Source organism: Saccopteryx bilineata, unplaced genomic scaffold (genome assembly GCF_036850765.1).
Source record: "Saccopteryx bilineata isolate mSacBil1 unplaced genomic scaffold, mSacBil1_pri_phased_curated manual_scaffold_29, whole genome shotgun sequence".
Classification (NCBI taxonomy): Eukaryota; Metazoa; Chordata; class Mammalia; order Chiroptera; family Emballonuridae; genus Saccopteryx; species Saccopteryx bilineata.
Genome location: NW_027095455.1, coordinates 80,251 through 96,175, shown reverse-complemented (window position 1 = coordinate 96,175; position 15,925 = coordinate 80,251). Strand labels below are relative to the sequence as shown.

General features: G+C 43.0%; 1 protein-coding gene across 1 annotated transcript in view; it reads right to left on the bottom strand.

The window, feature by feature from the left end:
- LOC136318299 (histone-lysine N-methyltransferase PRDM9-like) overlaps nucleotides 1-183 on the bottom strand; it is a 95,052-nt gene extending 94,869 nt beyond the window's left edge. The window contains exon 1 of the mRNA XM_066250674.1: nucleotides 118-183. Coding sequence (XP_066106771.1) covers nucleotides 118-128 — 11 coding nt within the window. The 5' untranslated portion in view covers nucleotides 129-183. The remainder of the gene's footprint in view (nucleotides 1-117) is intronic.
- Between the last annotated feature and the right edge of the window lie 15,742 nt (nucleotides 184-15,925).

Sequence of the window (15,925 nt, the reverse complement as noted above, 5' to 3'; positions counted from 1 at the left end):
TCAGTTTAGTTCTTAAATCCAGTCCTATCCAAAGTCCACCCCACATACCTAGGCCATACTTATTAGCCTTTCTAGAGGATTCAGAGGAACCGAAATCTACAAATGACTCTCTCTTACCCAATTTTCATCTAGAGTGTTGTCCAGAGGGTCTTACTTCTCCAGGATGGACTGTGATGCTGAGGACTCAGGTTTGAAACTCTGAGGCTGCTGGCTTCAGTGCGGGCTAAACCGGCTTGACTGCAGGCTTACCAGCTTGAGCACAGGATCGCTGGCTTGAGCGTGGGATCACAGGCATGACCCCATGGTTGCTGGCTCAAGTCCAAGGTAGCTAACTGGCTTGAGCAAGGGGTCACTCACTGTGCTGTAGCCCCCCAGTCAAGGCACATATGAGAAAGCAATCAATGAACAAGAAGCTGCAATGAAGAACTGATGCTTCTTATCTCTCTCCCTTTCATCCAGTCTGTCCCTGTCTGTCCCTTCCTCTCTCTCACTAAAATAAAAATAAAAAATTGGCCGTTTATGTCAAAAATATAATAAAGGTCACTTAAGCGGACAGAAATTCCAAATCTTTAACATAACACTTTCTCCTTTCTCTCTTTTTTAAATTTTTTAAAAATTTCCCTGACCTGTGGTGGCACAGTGGATAAAGAAACGACCTGGAGCACTGAGGTCACTAGTTTGTAACCCCAGGCTTGTATGGTCAAGACACACACAAGAAGCAACTAGTACAAGTTGATGCTTCCTGCTCCTCTCTGCCACCCCCTTCTCTCTCTCTCTCACTCCTCTCTCTAAAATCAATAAATTAACTTTTTAAAATTGATTTTAGAGAAGAGAGGAGAGTGAGAGAGAAACATTGATTTGTTGTTCCACTGATTTGTGCATTTAGTGATTGATTATTCTTTCTTTTTTCTTTTAGTTAAAGAGACAGACAGGAAGGGAGAAGGATGAGAAGCATCAACTTATAGCTGCGGTACTTTAGTTGTTCATAGATTGCTTTCTCATACATGCCCCGACCAGGGGACTCTAGTTGAGCCAGTGACTCCTTGCTCAAACCAGCAAATTTGGGCTCAAGCCAACAACCTTGGGCTTCAAGCCAGTGACCATGGGGTCATGTCTATGATTCCACACTCAAGCCAGTGTACCCATCCTCAAGCCTGCAACCTTGGGGTTTGGAACCTGGGTCCTCATCATCCCAGGTTGATGCTCTATCCTCTGTGCTACCACCTGGTCAGGCTTCAATGGTTGATTCTGATATGGGCCCTGACTGGACATCAAACCCACATCCTTGGTGTATAGGGACGACTCTCTAATGAATTGAGCAACTTGGCCAGGGCTCCTTTCTGTCTTCTTGTTTCAGAGTGGCCTTGTCCAGTCTAATGGTACAGTGACCACCTTGCCTCCTTTCCTTCTTATCCTTTCACCTTTACACATTTGACCATCCTTGCCCTTCCTTAATCATCAGAGTCTGGTCAGCACCAAACAGTCTTGGGAACAGAGCCTCAAGTCTGTGGACCACAGAAACCATTTGGGTCAAGTTAGAGATCACATCTGGACTTCAGCTGTGTTTTAATGTTAGACCCATGAAAGTGGAAGGACCTTACTGACCACACCCTCATAAAACTAGACACACTGAAGAGATGGCTGACACAGGGCCTGATATGATGGTCCCTACCCTGGCCTACAACCCCAGCTGCCTTAATCACCATGATTAATCCTTTCCGGTCTGCAATGTGGCTGGTGCAGCCAGGCAGCCCTGTCCTGGAGCACTGCTCACCGGCCAGACCTTCCTCCTCCTCTTGTGATGAGAACTATTCTGAATGAGTTATTTCTTAAGTGCTTTTATACTTTTATACCGTTCCTGCTCATGAACACATCTATAAACGTGTAATTATTTACACATGGAAGCAGTGTAGCAAATCGCTCCATACTGCACAATGCACTGTTTGCATCTCACTTGTTTGCTAAACGCAAGCTCTGTCCCTCGTTAGCTGCTGAGACGCTGGGGACCTGACCCTGGGTCGGTTTCAAATGGGCAGTGCCGGGCCTGCGGCCCCTCACCTCGCTGCCTCCCAGTCCATTCTTCATGCGAGTCCTTAGTGTCCTCCGCCGGGGTTCTGGCGGTCTGCCGGCGGTGAATCATGAAAGCGGGCCAAGGGGCTCTGAGGCCTGGGGAGAAACAAAATCGTGGTCCCGAAAGCGAAGCGCTTGAAAGATCAGCCCGGACACAGGCGGGCCCGCATGCCGCCCGCGGTTCCCGCCCGGTCCCCGTCACCTGTGCAGTGCAGCGCGTCCTGGTTCCTCTTCACGTTTCCGCAGTGCGCCTTCTCCCAGTCGCCCACGGTGGCCACCCTCCAGGAGAAGTAGGCGCGGACGGCCCTGAAGGCGCGGGGGCCTGGGGGGAGACGCAGCCACGTGACCCTGCGCAGCGGCCGGCGGAACCGCCCCTCGCCCGGCCAGGTCCAGCCATCCCTGGCCCGCCCAGGTCCTCCCTGTCGCTTCCTCAGCGCCGCCCCGCGGGGTCCCATCCGCGTCCATGCTCCGGCCACCCTGCACGCCCAGCCCCGACGTGCCTGCGCGGGAGACGGCGCTAAGGCTGGCTGGTTGGCCCACGGGCGCACATTCGCGCGTGTTAGTGCGCGCTCGCGGTAGGGTGTTTCGAGAGGGGACAAGTGTGGCCAGCTCGGGGACTCCAGCCAAGCCAGTGAACCCGTTGCTCAAGCCAGAGAGTTGGGGTTTAAGCTGGTGACCATGGGGTCATGTCTATGATCCCAAGCTCAAGCCAGCGACTCCGCGCTCAAGCCGGATGATCTTATTACATTTTCTTGTTGTTCAAGCGCTCTCTTGAATTCCTCTATTCTACTCTCAAGTTTATTAAACATCGTTATGACTGTTTGCTTTGAATTCTTTATCTGTCCAATTACCCATCTCCATTTCATTAGGATATTTCATTAGTTTTTTTCTTGGTACTTCATTTGGACTATATTCTTCTGTCTCCCTATTTTGTTTGTCTGTTTTTGTTCCTTTGAGTTGAATGGAATACTCATCTTACCCACTCTTGAAAAAGTTGTCTTTGTTACATTGTGTGTTGAATAGTTTCAGCCTGCTGGTTGTCGTTGGGGGGGGGGCGGTGCATGCAGTGCCTGTCCTGTGGCCTGGCCTGGAGGAGTGGCTTCTGAATGGGCCACCTGTGGTGTGTGAGCCTCCTTGTCCTTTTAGTCTTGGCAGGGCTGCCTGGTGTAAAAGGGGCTGCGTGGTGTGTGCTTTGTGTGTCCTGTTTCAATTACCTGTTGGCAGAGCATGGTCTGCACTTGGTTACCTCAGTGGTCCCCAAACTTTTTTGGGCCATAGACCGGTTTAATGTCAGAAAATATTTTCACGGACTGGCCTTTAGGTAAATGGATAAATGCACAAGATAAAATTATGCGATTGGCATAAAAACTGTGGTATTTGATTTTTAAGTATAATTGTTGAATTTACGAGACAAGCATCAAGAGTGAGTTTTAGATGAATGTAACAGAGGGAATCTGATCATTTTTAAAAAATAAAACATCGTTCAGCCTGACCTGTGGTAGCACAGTGGATAAAGCATCAACCTAGAAATGCTGAGGTCGCCGGTTCGAAACCCTGGGCTTGCCTGGTCAAGGCACATATGGGAGTTGATGTTTCCAGCTCCTCCCCCTGTCTCTCTCTTCTCTCTCTCTCTCTCTCTCTCTCTAAAATGAATAAATAAATAAATAAATTTTAAAACATCGTTCAGACTTAAATATAAATAAAACAAAAATAATGTAAGTTATTTATTCTTTCTCTGTGGACCAGTACCAAATGGCCCACGGACCGGTACCGGTCTGCGGCCCGGGGTTGGGGGCCACTGGGTTACCTGATTGCTTTCTTGTATCTCACCCCCCATTAGATCCACCCTTTGTCCTGGTGAGGTGGCCTGGGTGCACACACAGCCTTAGTTTGTTCATTCTTCACCTTTTCAGGGCTTGGCAGCCCTGTGCACATGCACAGCATTGCCCCCGTCACTCCACACTGGGCCACAAGGTTTTTCTAGCTTTGTGGTTTCTTTGAGTAGAGCAGCCCAACTAGTGTGAGCAGCAGCACCCCCCAATCTCTGCACTTTTTCTGATCATGCAGTCCTGTGTGCAGACCATAGCCCATTTGCCAGCTCCATATTTTCCAGGAGGGGAATGCCAGAAGTGACCAACTATCTCTGCACTTTCTCTGGGTGGGTCGAATTGCCCTGCAGCTGGTACCAGAGTGTTTTCCTAGCTCTGCACTCTCTCTAGGTGAGGGAGCCCCACATGCACATGCAGCTCAGTGGGCAAAGTGTTGCCACTTCCCCATACCTACCTGCTGGGTCGATATCTGGGAAGAGCAGCTCTTCTTTATACAAGCTATGCTGGCCTCATGATTCTGTTGTGTTTAGCTCCAGGAGGGGTGGCTGGGGATGTGCTTCAGTGCCCTGTGGTTGGTTATAGAGCAGTGTTTCCCAACCTTTTTTGTGCCATGCTCCACCTTAACCTTTCTAAAATTTTTATGTCCCCCCCCTATGTAACATACATAATTTTTAACATTAAAAAATTGATTTGTTCACTTAATAAACATAAATGATAGGTTCTAGGAAGAAATCACTATGAAATTATTAACAAAACACAGTAAGTAAAATTTCAAAACATATAATGAAAAACAGAAATTTAAATTCCAAATAATTTTAATACAGATTTTTCTATATTAATTTATTATTTTAATTTAGTGTGATCCTTGTGCTTGATGCTTGCTGCACAGAGATTTTATATTAGGTTCCAATTTGGTTAGCTTTAGTCTCCAGTCTCCACATTGTGTTATATCCAGCCGATTTCTTTTTTTTTTTTTTACCAGTAAATCATTTACAGCACTAAATCCACATTCAGTTAAAATAGAGATGGAAATGGTAGCAATAGTTTTCTTTCACATTTGGTTGAATTTGGGTATTTGATTTCTGTTTCCTCACAAAGCCATGCCATCGCTCCTTTGATATTAAATAAAGCTTTAACTGACTCATCATTTTGCAATTCTGCAAGTTCTTCTTGATACTGCATATTTGATATATCAGACAAATCCACTAACATTGGCTGCATCATCCATGTTGGGAAATCAATTTGTTTTAAATCAGAAAATCTTTCTTTTAAATCAGCCGATAGGATATTCAAATGATTGACAATAACAAGTAAAGCGGTATCAGTTACTTCCCATTTTTGGAGCCAATGAAACTGTTTAAAGTTTTTGTTGTTAATATGTTTCTGACATAACTCAATATTGGTAATGAAACCAAATATCTTTGCTTTTGCATTGACAAGAGTTTTATTTGTTCCTTGAAGTTGCTTATTTAATATATTTAGTTTTTCAAAGATATCGGCTAAATAACTCACAAATGCTTTACCATCTATTGTTAACAGTTACTTCATTTCAGGTTTGTCACTTAAGAAATCACTAAGATGGCCTGACCTGTGGTGGCGCAGTGGATAAAGCGTTAACCTGGAAACACTGAGGTTGCCGGTTCAAAACCCTGGGCTTGCCTGGTCAAGGCGCATATGGGAGTTGATGCTTCCTGCTCCTCCCCCTTTCTCTCTCTCTCTCTCTCTCTCTCTCTCTCTCTCCTCTCTATAATGAATAAATAAAATCTAAAAAAAAAAAAAAAAAAAGAAATCACTAAGAGTATCAAACAGTTCCATAAATCTTTTCAAACAGTTTCCTTTAGATAGCCATCTTACTTCAGTATGAAGTAAAAGTCTCACATGGTCTTCATTTTGTTCTTCACAAAATCGCTTGAAAAGATGCTCACATTTGGCCCTAGCTTTAATAGCATTAACACACTTTATTACTGTATGTAATACTTCATTCAGAACAGGCGAGATGTTTTTAGCTACCAAGTTTTCCCTATGAATAACACAATGCACAAGAATCATTTCTGGATTCGCATCTTTCATCAATTTTAAGCAGCCATTTTTCTTGCCCATCATATTGGGAGCACCATCTGCAGCACAAGATGTTATATTTTTCATTGGTATATCATTGACATCTAAGTAGTTTTTTTTAGCTTATTATATATATCTTTGGAGGTAGTGGTGCTTTCTAATCTTTTACAGAACAACATTTCTTCAACAAAATGTCCTTTATCAATATATCTTACGTAAGTTATCAATACTGCCTCACTGTCTCTCAAAGTTGATTCATCCATTTGCAAGGAGAATTTTGTTTTCAGCTTTTCAAGAAGTTGTTTTTCAATATCTCACTCATTTCGTCTAGTCTTCTGCTAACAGAATTGTTACTGAGTGGCATAGCTTTTACATCTTTGTCATCTTCTTCAAGAACCGTTTTAAGAAATGCTGATATTGACGGTTTTATTAAATTCTCTCCTATAGTGTGATTTTCTCCAGTTTTAGCGATGAATAAAGAAATTTGATAACTAGCCTCAAGAACACGATTATTAGTTGAAGTATGAGCAGTAAATAGAGACTTTAATGTTGTTCTTTGTTCAAAATTTTTCTTTAAAGTTTTAAAGTAACTCAAATCTGAATTAATATGAGCACTATGTTTTGCCTTCAAATGCTCCTCAAGATGACCTCGTTTCATTGATTCGTTGGTCAAGCATTGCTGGCATAAAAGACAAAAAGGAATCTGCTCATCGTGAACAGCGGGTATGAACCCAAATTTTAAATATTCCTCCGAATATTGACGAGTTTTTTTCTTGCTTGCACCACTCATTTTACTATGGGCTATAAGAAATAAAATAAGATCAATTAAAAACTAATATTAAAATATGTGTTAAAATATATTCAATGTGACATAGAGTAAACGTATACTAAAAATTCATATTTATTTGCCTGACCAGGCGGTGGCGCAGTGGATAGAGCGTCGGACTGGGATGTGGAAGGACCCAGGTTCGAGACCCCGAGGTCACTAGCTTGAGCATGGGCTCATCTGGCTTGAGCAAAGAGCTCACCAGCATGGACCCAAGGTCGCTGGCTCCAGCAGGGGGTTACTCGGTCTGCTGAAGGCCCGCGGTCAAGGCACATGTGAGAAAGCAATCAATGAACAACTAACAAGTCGCAACGCGCAATGAGAAACTGATGATTGATGCTTCTCATCTCTCTTCGTTCCTGTCTGTCTGTCCCTGTCTATCTCTGCCTCTGTAAAAAAAAAAAAATTCATATTTATTTAAATGTATATAACACATTTACTACGCTACCACCACAAATCAAAAGGTATCTATATTTTTTCCACTTGACAAAATTTTCTGGAAAGTTATGCTTCTAAAATTAAAATTGTCGTGCATGCACTATTATAGCCCCAATAATATTTATAAAATATTAGTGCTTTCTAGCCCCGATGCAAGAAGTACTTAATAAAGAATTTAATATTGATAAAAATAAAATCAAATATTTAACAATTATATCTATACAATATATATGTATATTTATTAAATCAACGAGGTTTTACAACAGTTTTGACTGACACTTATTTCAAAATAACACCAACTGAATGATGTGAGACACTACAGAAGTTGCAATGGGCCAATTAGGTGAGAATAACTGCATTGTTTAGCGAGTTTTTAAAATGTCCGGGCTTCCCTGCGGCAGATGGCACGCTCCGCGGTGAACCCAGGATGAAGTTTACTTGACGACGCCAGTCACCCAGTTGTTATTTTGGTCTCGTCAAATGAAATTATGCTTAATAATTATTTAAGAATTGCATTTTCTGTTAAATTTGGCACCGATATCTAGCATTGCATTTAAATGGCCTGGGGCGAAAGAGTTAAAGTTGTGTCGAGTCTATATTCAAATTGCCCCCCTTAACTATCGAATTGCCCCCCTGTGGGCGTGGGCCCCACGTTGGGAAACACCACCATAGAGCCTGGATGGAGCTCCCATCTTCTATCCACATGCCTGGGAGGTGTAAACAGTGGTGCTCACTGGTCTCTTCAGTCCTGAGCTGTTCCTTCACCTCCTGCAGAGCTCTCATGGTTCCTCAACCTTCTCTATACACTCTCTCTCTCTAGCTTGTTGTGCAGAAGCTGTTTAGTTGTTTCTCAGTTGTCTTTCAGGAGGAATTGTTCTAAGCAAAGGGGTACATTGGATGTGTTTTGGGGAGGGTGCAAGCCCAGCGTCTACATGTGCCATTTTCTTGGACCCACTGGAGAGTTCTTAAATCAAGTCTGATACTGGCTACAGCTGCAGGCTTCTGCTCTGATACGCTGATATTCCCCATATTTGAATTTCTATACAATTTTTGAGACATTGGTTTTCCCTCTGATTTCAATTAGTTGTTGGATCCAGGAGGAGTAGTTTATTTTCACCTTGTTTAGTGTTTTTCTCCTGTGAGAATGGGCATGATAACATCCAATCTTCTTACTTGTAGGACAAGAAACCAGAAGTCTTGCGTTAGTTGCTTTTTATCTCTTGGCTTTGTGTTTCCTATTTGTAAAATAAAGGGACCAGATCACTCCGTGATGCTTAAACTCTCCTCTAGCTCCAGCATTCTGTTCATTTCATAAGCACTGACTTGTGTGAATGACAGTGCCAATATGTGACATTTGCTACCATTCTACAGGTAGGCCTGCAGGTGGACAAAGAGAGGCACATTTTTTTAATCCTCCCTTGATTATGTTTATGAAATCCAGGAAGTTCAAGAGTCCAAGAAATTCAACATTGTGGAGCCAGTAAGTTCCATGTATTCTTTAATGCTCTAAAAATATTTTCTGAATGCTTGGTAAGTGCGGAGAACTTTTATCGTAAACTTGGGATCTCAAAGAATATGAATGTGTATAATTGTGATGAATCTCTCTTTTTCCTTCCCCACTTTTTCTCTCTAGCTATGATTTGTTTTTCCTCTTTTTTTTCTTCCTCTTTTTTCCCTCCCTGGATTTTTCCTTCTTTTCATCTTGTTTTCCTTCTTTTCATCTTGTTTTCCTTCCTTCCTACCTGCCACACTTTCTTAAAGCCTTTGAAAATGCCCATCATATACCAGGCACTGTGCTAGGAACTCCTGTTCCTGCACTCAATGACTTCCCATTCTACTATTTTTACTTCTGTCTTTTTAACTTTTTTCACTTAAATCTCTTTAATTTATTGTAAAATATGATGTTCTTTGATTTGACAAGTATATTGAATTTAACAACTTTTTATTATAAAAAATGTATTCTTATTGCAGAAATGCTAAAAAAATTATAAGAAAAACAAAGCAACAAATTTCCATATAGAGCTATTTACTGTTAATATTATGATGTTTCCTTCCCATATTCTCTGTGTACTTATTATATTTCTCTATCTATGTGTACCCAGGTATATTAGGTGTGTGTACATCTGTGTGCATAGATATGCATTGCACATGAACATATCTCTCTGTGTCCATATGTGTCCGTCATTTGTTTATATCTGTATATGTATACAAAGGAGTATTTATTCACTTATCCAATAAACTTATTGTACTTCTATTATGTGCCGGGCACTGTGCTCGACACTGGTTGCCTGTAATGAATGAGACAGACTCACTTTCTGTCTTTATGAATACTACGCTGTCATGGGGTAGACAGAGGGAAAAAATATACATAAATAAAATAATTATAAGTTGTGATAAGCACTGGATTTGTCAGTGCAATACCTTTGGTCCCAGGTTTTTTTTGTGTGTGGCAGAAACAGAGAGAGTCGGAGAGAGAGACAGAGAGGGACAGACAGACAGGAAGGGAGAGAGATGAGAAGTATCAATTCTTCGTTGCAGCTCCTTAGTTGTTTATTGATAGATTTCTTATATGTGCCTTGACGAGGGGGGGGGGGAGGGAGGCTACAGCAGACCGAGTGACCCCTTGTTCAAGCCAGCGACCTTGGGCTCAACCTGGTGAGCCTTGCTCAAACCAGATGAGTCCGCGCTCAAGCTGGTGACCTCGGGGTCTCAAACTTGGGTCCTCCACATACCAGTCTGACATTGTATCCACTGCACCACCGCCTGGTCAGGCTGGTCCTAGTTTTGATTGATTGTGGCGAGGTCCAGTATCTTAGCTTCTTGGAAGGCAGAGCTGAGACCTAAGTCTCGGTCCTTCAGCAATGCATGTTCTCAGCTAGCTATAAAACAGAAAATTTACAAGTGACAAAACAAAGACCCTGGGACGTGTTCTGTGACCAAAAGAACCTAGCTTATAAGTGGTGACCTAGGCTCAGATAAATTCTGGTGCCCAGAGTTTAGGAGATCTCTCAGTCTGGACTGCTGCCACGGCACAAGGAAAAGTACATGTTAGGAAAGGGGTCACTTTGTGCTAAACAATTAGAAATAGTGTTTATGCCCCTGTCAAGAGCAAAGAAAAGACATCTGGTGTCTCCACAGCAGACTAGATTATTATTATTGTTATTATTATTATTATTATTTTTGTATTTTTCTGAAGTTGAAAACGGGGAGGCAGTCAGACAGACTCCCCCATGCGCCTGACCAGGATTCACCCGGCACGCCCACTAGGGGGCGATGCTCTGCCCATCTGGGGCATTGCTCTGTTGCAACCAGAGCCATTTTAGCGCCTGAGGCAGAGGCCATAGAGCCATCCTCAGCGCCCGGGCCATCTTTGCTCCAATGGAGCCTTGGCTGCGGGAGGGGAAGAGAGAGACAGAGAGGAAGGAGAGGGGGAGGGGTGGAGAAGCAGATGGGCGCATCTACTGTGTGCCCTGGCCAGGAATGGAACCCAGGACTCCTGCACGCCAGGCCGAAGCTCTACCACTGACCCAACCGGCCAGGGAGGGCTTATTATTTTATTTTATTTTATTTATTTATTTATTTATTTTTTAAATTTTTTTTAGATTTTATTTATTCATTATAGAGAGGAGAGAGAGAGAGAGAAGGGGGGAGGAGCAGAAAGCATCAACTCCCATATGCGCCTTGACCAGGCAAGCCCAGGGTTTTGAACCGGCAACCTCAAGTGTTTCCAGGTTGACGCTTTATCCACTGGGCCACCACAGGTCAGGCTATTATTTTATTTTTTACGTTAGGTTTTCTCTAGTACTTTTTTTTCCCCCAAAAGACAATGGCTTGCTCTTACCAGAGAGTTCAGTAGATTAGGCATCACACCCATACACTACATAGGTTTGATCCTGTTTAAAGAACATTGGCACATACAGAAACAGATTGATGTTTCTGTCTGTCTCCCCCCCCTTCTCTCTCTAACATTAATAATTAAAATTAAAAAAATGACGATGGCTTTTTGTTGTTGTTGTAGCTTAGCTTAAATTGTATAGAGCAGGTGTCCCCAAACTGCGGCCCCCTGAGGCCATTTATCCAGCTCCCTGCCGCACTTCTGGAAGGGGCACCTCTTTCATTGGTGGTCAGTGAGAGGAGCACTGTATGTGACGGTTCTCCAATGGTCTGAGGGAAAGTGAACTGGCCCTCTGAGTAAAAAGTTTAGGGACCCATGGAGGAATGAATTATTTTTTCAAAATCTTACCCCAAGAGGAAAAAAAATGGTAAGGTTGTAAAGTACCATATTTCCCCATGGAGAAGTATCAATTCTTCGTTGCAGCTCCTTAGTTGTTTATTGACAGATTTCTTATATATGCCTTGACGGGGGGGGGGGAGGAATGAATTATTTTACTTTACAAGTACTTCCCCAAGATGCCCCCATGTATAAAACACACCTTAATTTTGGGGCCCAAAATTTGAGAAAAAATAACAAATGCAAATAAGCGGGAAATGCAAGTAAAAAACCTACAACCACTGTATAAGACGCACCCAGTTTTTATACCCCAAATTTTTCAAAAAAGTTGAGTCTTATTCATGGGGAAATACAGTCTACACTCTGCAGATGTCTCTGTGAACATTTTTTAAAATATTTTATTTATTGATTTTTTTAGAGAGAGAGGAGTGAGAGAGAGAGACAGAGAGAGAGAGAAGGGAGAGGAGCAGGAAGCATCAACTCCCATATGTGCCTTGACCAGGCAAGCCCAAGGTTTTGAACCGGTGACCTCAGTGTTCCAGGTCGACGCTTTATCCCACTGTGCCACCACAGGTCAGGCCGAACATTTCTTTTTTTACTTTCTCTGGATTTAATTTACTGTCCTGGTTCTTAGTATGTGTATCACTACATTTTGCTATAGGTTTTCTTATGTAGTTTTTATTTAAATTAATTTTAAAGTATTTTGTAACTTGAATTGTAATTGGGAGAAAATGATCTGGAAAATGGCATTTAGCCCCATATTTTGTACATCAGAATTGATGTTGAAGACAAAGGGGGTTACATGAAATTGATTGGCGATAGATTAGGGAGGCCAAGAACAAGAACACAAAACAGGGAAATCTGTGGGACTGGTTAAAAGTAAAAATGTATATACTGAAGTTTCTTTTATGTGGGCAGGAATAAAATAGCTAACAGTGACCATGATAATAACAACAATGGGGGTGGTTGGCTTCTGCTCTGGTGATATACTTGCTCTGAGGACTTCATGAAAAAATTACCCTTACATTTCAAAGGCATGCTATTGTTAGGTAAAATAGGCACCAGGGCAGGAAAAGGGGAAGGGGAACAAAGGGGGTTTTATCTCAGCCACTGAAGGAGGGGGTCAGGAATCACAGGGTCTACCAGGACAAAATCACCATATGTCTAAACAGCCTCAAAATACTGTACGTTAGTCAGAGTATCAGTGAAAGGAAACTTTAGAAGTTACAGTTAAAACGTATATGATCTCTAAGACCCCAACAGGTAGCGGTGCTTAGACAAGCTCAGTTGTCCCCCTGTGCCTTGTTCCAAGCACACTGCTTTGCTTAATAAACTGCTTGCTTTGCTTGAACACTGCACCCTGTCTCTCACCTCAATTCTTTCTCACCTGAGAAGCCCCCCTTGGACCTGAGTTTTCTCTGGTGCCATTATCAGGTACCTTATTGTAGATGCAAAAGACAACAGGCTCAATTCAAGTACACCTTTGACCAGTTAGAGAAAAATATTGGGTTGGGGAATAAGTTCATAGCATTTTTATATTTTCTTTTATTTTACAACGATTTGTTTGCTGTTTGGCAAAGGGTCAGTATTCATTCGATAAAACTCTTTCTGTTCTACAAAACTATGTTAATTGTATTTTTGAGTTATTTAATTTTTTATTAGTTTTGAGGCTTAGAAATGGAATACCCTTGGCCTGACCTGTGGTGGCGCAGTGGATAAAGTGTCGACCTGGAAACACTGAGGTCGCCGGTTCGAAACCCTGGGCTTGCCTGGTCAAGGCACATATGGGAGTTGATGCTTCCAGCTCCTCCCCCCTTCTCTCTGTCTCTCCTCTCTGTCTCTCCCTCTCCTCTCTAAAATGAATAAATAAAAAATTAAAAAAAAAAAATTTAGAAATGGAATACCCAGGAGGCAAAAATCAACATTTTCAACACCTGCTCTTCTTTGCTTTTCATCGAGGTCAAAAAGCTGCTGAAAAAAAAAAAAAAAAAAAAAAAAAAAGCTGCTGAAGCAGCCCGGGACATTTGCGATGTGTATGGAGAAGGTGTCATAGGCGAGTCTACAGCACAGAGATGGTTTGCAAAGTTCAAAAATGGCGACTTTGACGTCGATGACACGTGCTGCAGTGGAAGGCCTTCTGAATTCGATGAAGAACTGGGAAATGCTCGAAAAGAATGCCACGGTCAACAAGGAGCTCTACATTGCCCAGCTACACCGCGTGAATGAGGCTATTCTACTGAAAAGACCTGATCGACATGGTCAAACCTTACTCCTTCACGACAACGCCAGGCCCCATGTTGCACAAGTCATCAAAGCCGCACTCCAAGAGCTCGAATGGGAGGTCCTTCAGCATCCCCCATATTCTCCGGACCTTGCACCGACCGATTACCATCTTTTCCGCTCCCTGTCAAACCATATGAAGGGCGTTACCTTCGATAACAAAGAGGTCCTTAAAAACTGGCTCAACAACTTCTTTGACACCAGACCAGGCGATTTTTGGCGGAACGTCATCAACAAATTGGTCGAGAGGTGGGAAGAGGTTGTAAACAGCAATGGGAAATATATAATGATTAACTTATTGATATAATTATTGTTTTTTGTTTAAATAAAAGTCTTCGGTAAAAACGCTACAAACTTATTCCCCAACCCAATACTTCACTAGGACATGACTACCCACTATGAACTGCTTGCTTTTAGTTGGAAAGTTTTAATTTCATACTGTGATAGGGGCCTAGTGTTGTGTATGGGAGCTCAGTATTGTGTATAGAGAGTTGGACATAAAGAGGAACTTTAAACTTGCTTTTGGTAACTGCTTAGAGTAGAAAATCCCCAATGTTACATCCTGGGAGACAGGCCACAGCAGACACAAAGTGAATTTTATAAGTTTTATTGCAGACCTGTGCAGGGACTGCAGGTAACCCATGCAAGGGAGCACTGCAGCCCTCCAAACCTGCACAGGGATGCAGGTAACCCACACAGGGGAACACTGCAGCCCCCCAAACCTGCGCAGGGACTGCAGGCAACCCACGCCTCCGAAGAGACTGGAGCACTGCAGCCCCCCAAACCTGCACAGGGACTGCAGGCAACCCACGCCTCCGAAGAGACTGGAGCACTGCAGCCACGAGCTTCTAAAATGGCTCCTTTTTATAGGGTGGCTGTCTAGGATGAGCAAGCATCATACAGAAGCTGATGTGGCTGTTAGTCATTGGCTAGGGAGGTCGTGCGCAGTTACGGGGGGGGGGTATTACTCAGTGGAGAATTTCAAACATAAACTTCTGATAAGGGTCTCTGACTCAATGCAGGATGTTGCTGAACTCTTTGTTCTCAGTGTCACAGGGACCTTGTACACTCTTGGCAGCCCCAGCATATCAGTACTCCCTGAATCTAACACCCAATAGTCTGTACAAGGAAGTTAAGCATTAAATTTTTATTTATTTATTTATTTTTTACAGAGACAGAGAGTGAGTCAGAGAGAGGGATAGACAGGGACAGACAGACAGGAACGGAGAGAGATGAGAATCATCGATCATTAGCTTCTCATTGTGGGTTGCGACACCTTAGTTGTTCATTGATTGCTTTCTCATATGTGCCTTGACCAAGGTCATTCAGCAGACAGAGGAACCCCTTGCTGGAGCCAGCGACCTTGGGTTCAAGCTGGTGCACTTTTGCTCAAACTAGATGAGCCTGCGCTCAAGCTGGCGACCTCGGGGTCTCGAACCTGGGTCCTCTGCATCCCCGTCTGACGCTCTATCCACTGCGTCACCACCTGGTCAGGCAAGGAAATTAAGCATTAAAAGGAGCTTGCCTGTGGCAGTAGCTTAGAGTAAAATATTTTTACAAGACCAACTAGTTAGATACCTTGACTTAAATCTTGCCTACAGAAGCAAGATGTAGTTTTGTGCTTTTAGACTTGCAGCAATTACAGGAATAACTGTAATCAGCTTTAGAACAAAGAATGCTTTCTACCAAAATGTCAAGAATATTGTGCATACCTGTTGTAATAGCTATGACTTTGTGGTTTATCCCCTTAAGTACTGCTCTCTTTCTAGGCTCGGGGCTATTAGCTGTTTCTCAGCTTGCTAGCAGTCACCAGCCAGTTAATAAAGGCTCTTTAAATTTATAATCAATTTGGGCTCCTCCAAACAATAATTACTCAGTTCGGTCCATAACAATACCATCCTGTGTTTGGTATTTTAGGTCTCTGAGTTTGTAAGGCTACCATGCAAGCCTCCCTGGAGCTTGTCAGGTTCAGCATATGGCCCCTTTTTTTGTCCACACCCTCCTCAGAGAGACACTGGCTTCCTAGAGAAGTGCTTTGCCCCAGTAGAGCCCTAGCTCTATGTCAATCAGGCATCCCTGGTTCGACTTCCCTCTGCAGTGGGACACTCCTGCTTAGCAGCAGGGCTGGCAGCCTGTTTGAGACTACTCTTGAGGAGGCTATGAAGATTCTACTTATTGGTACTGAAACCAGTC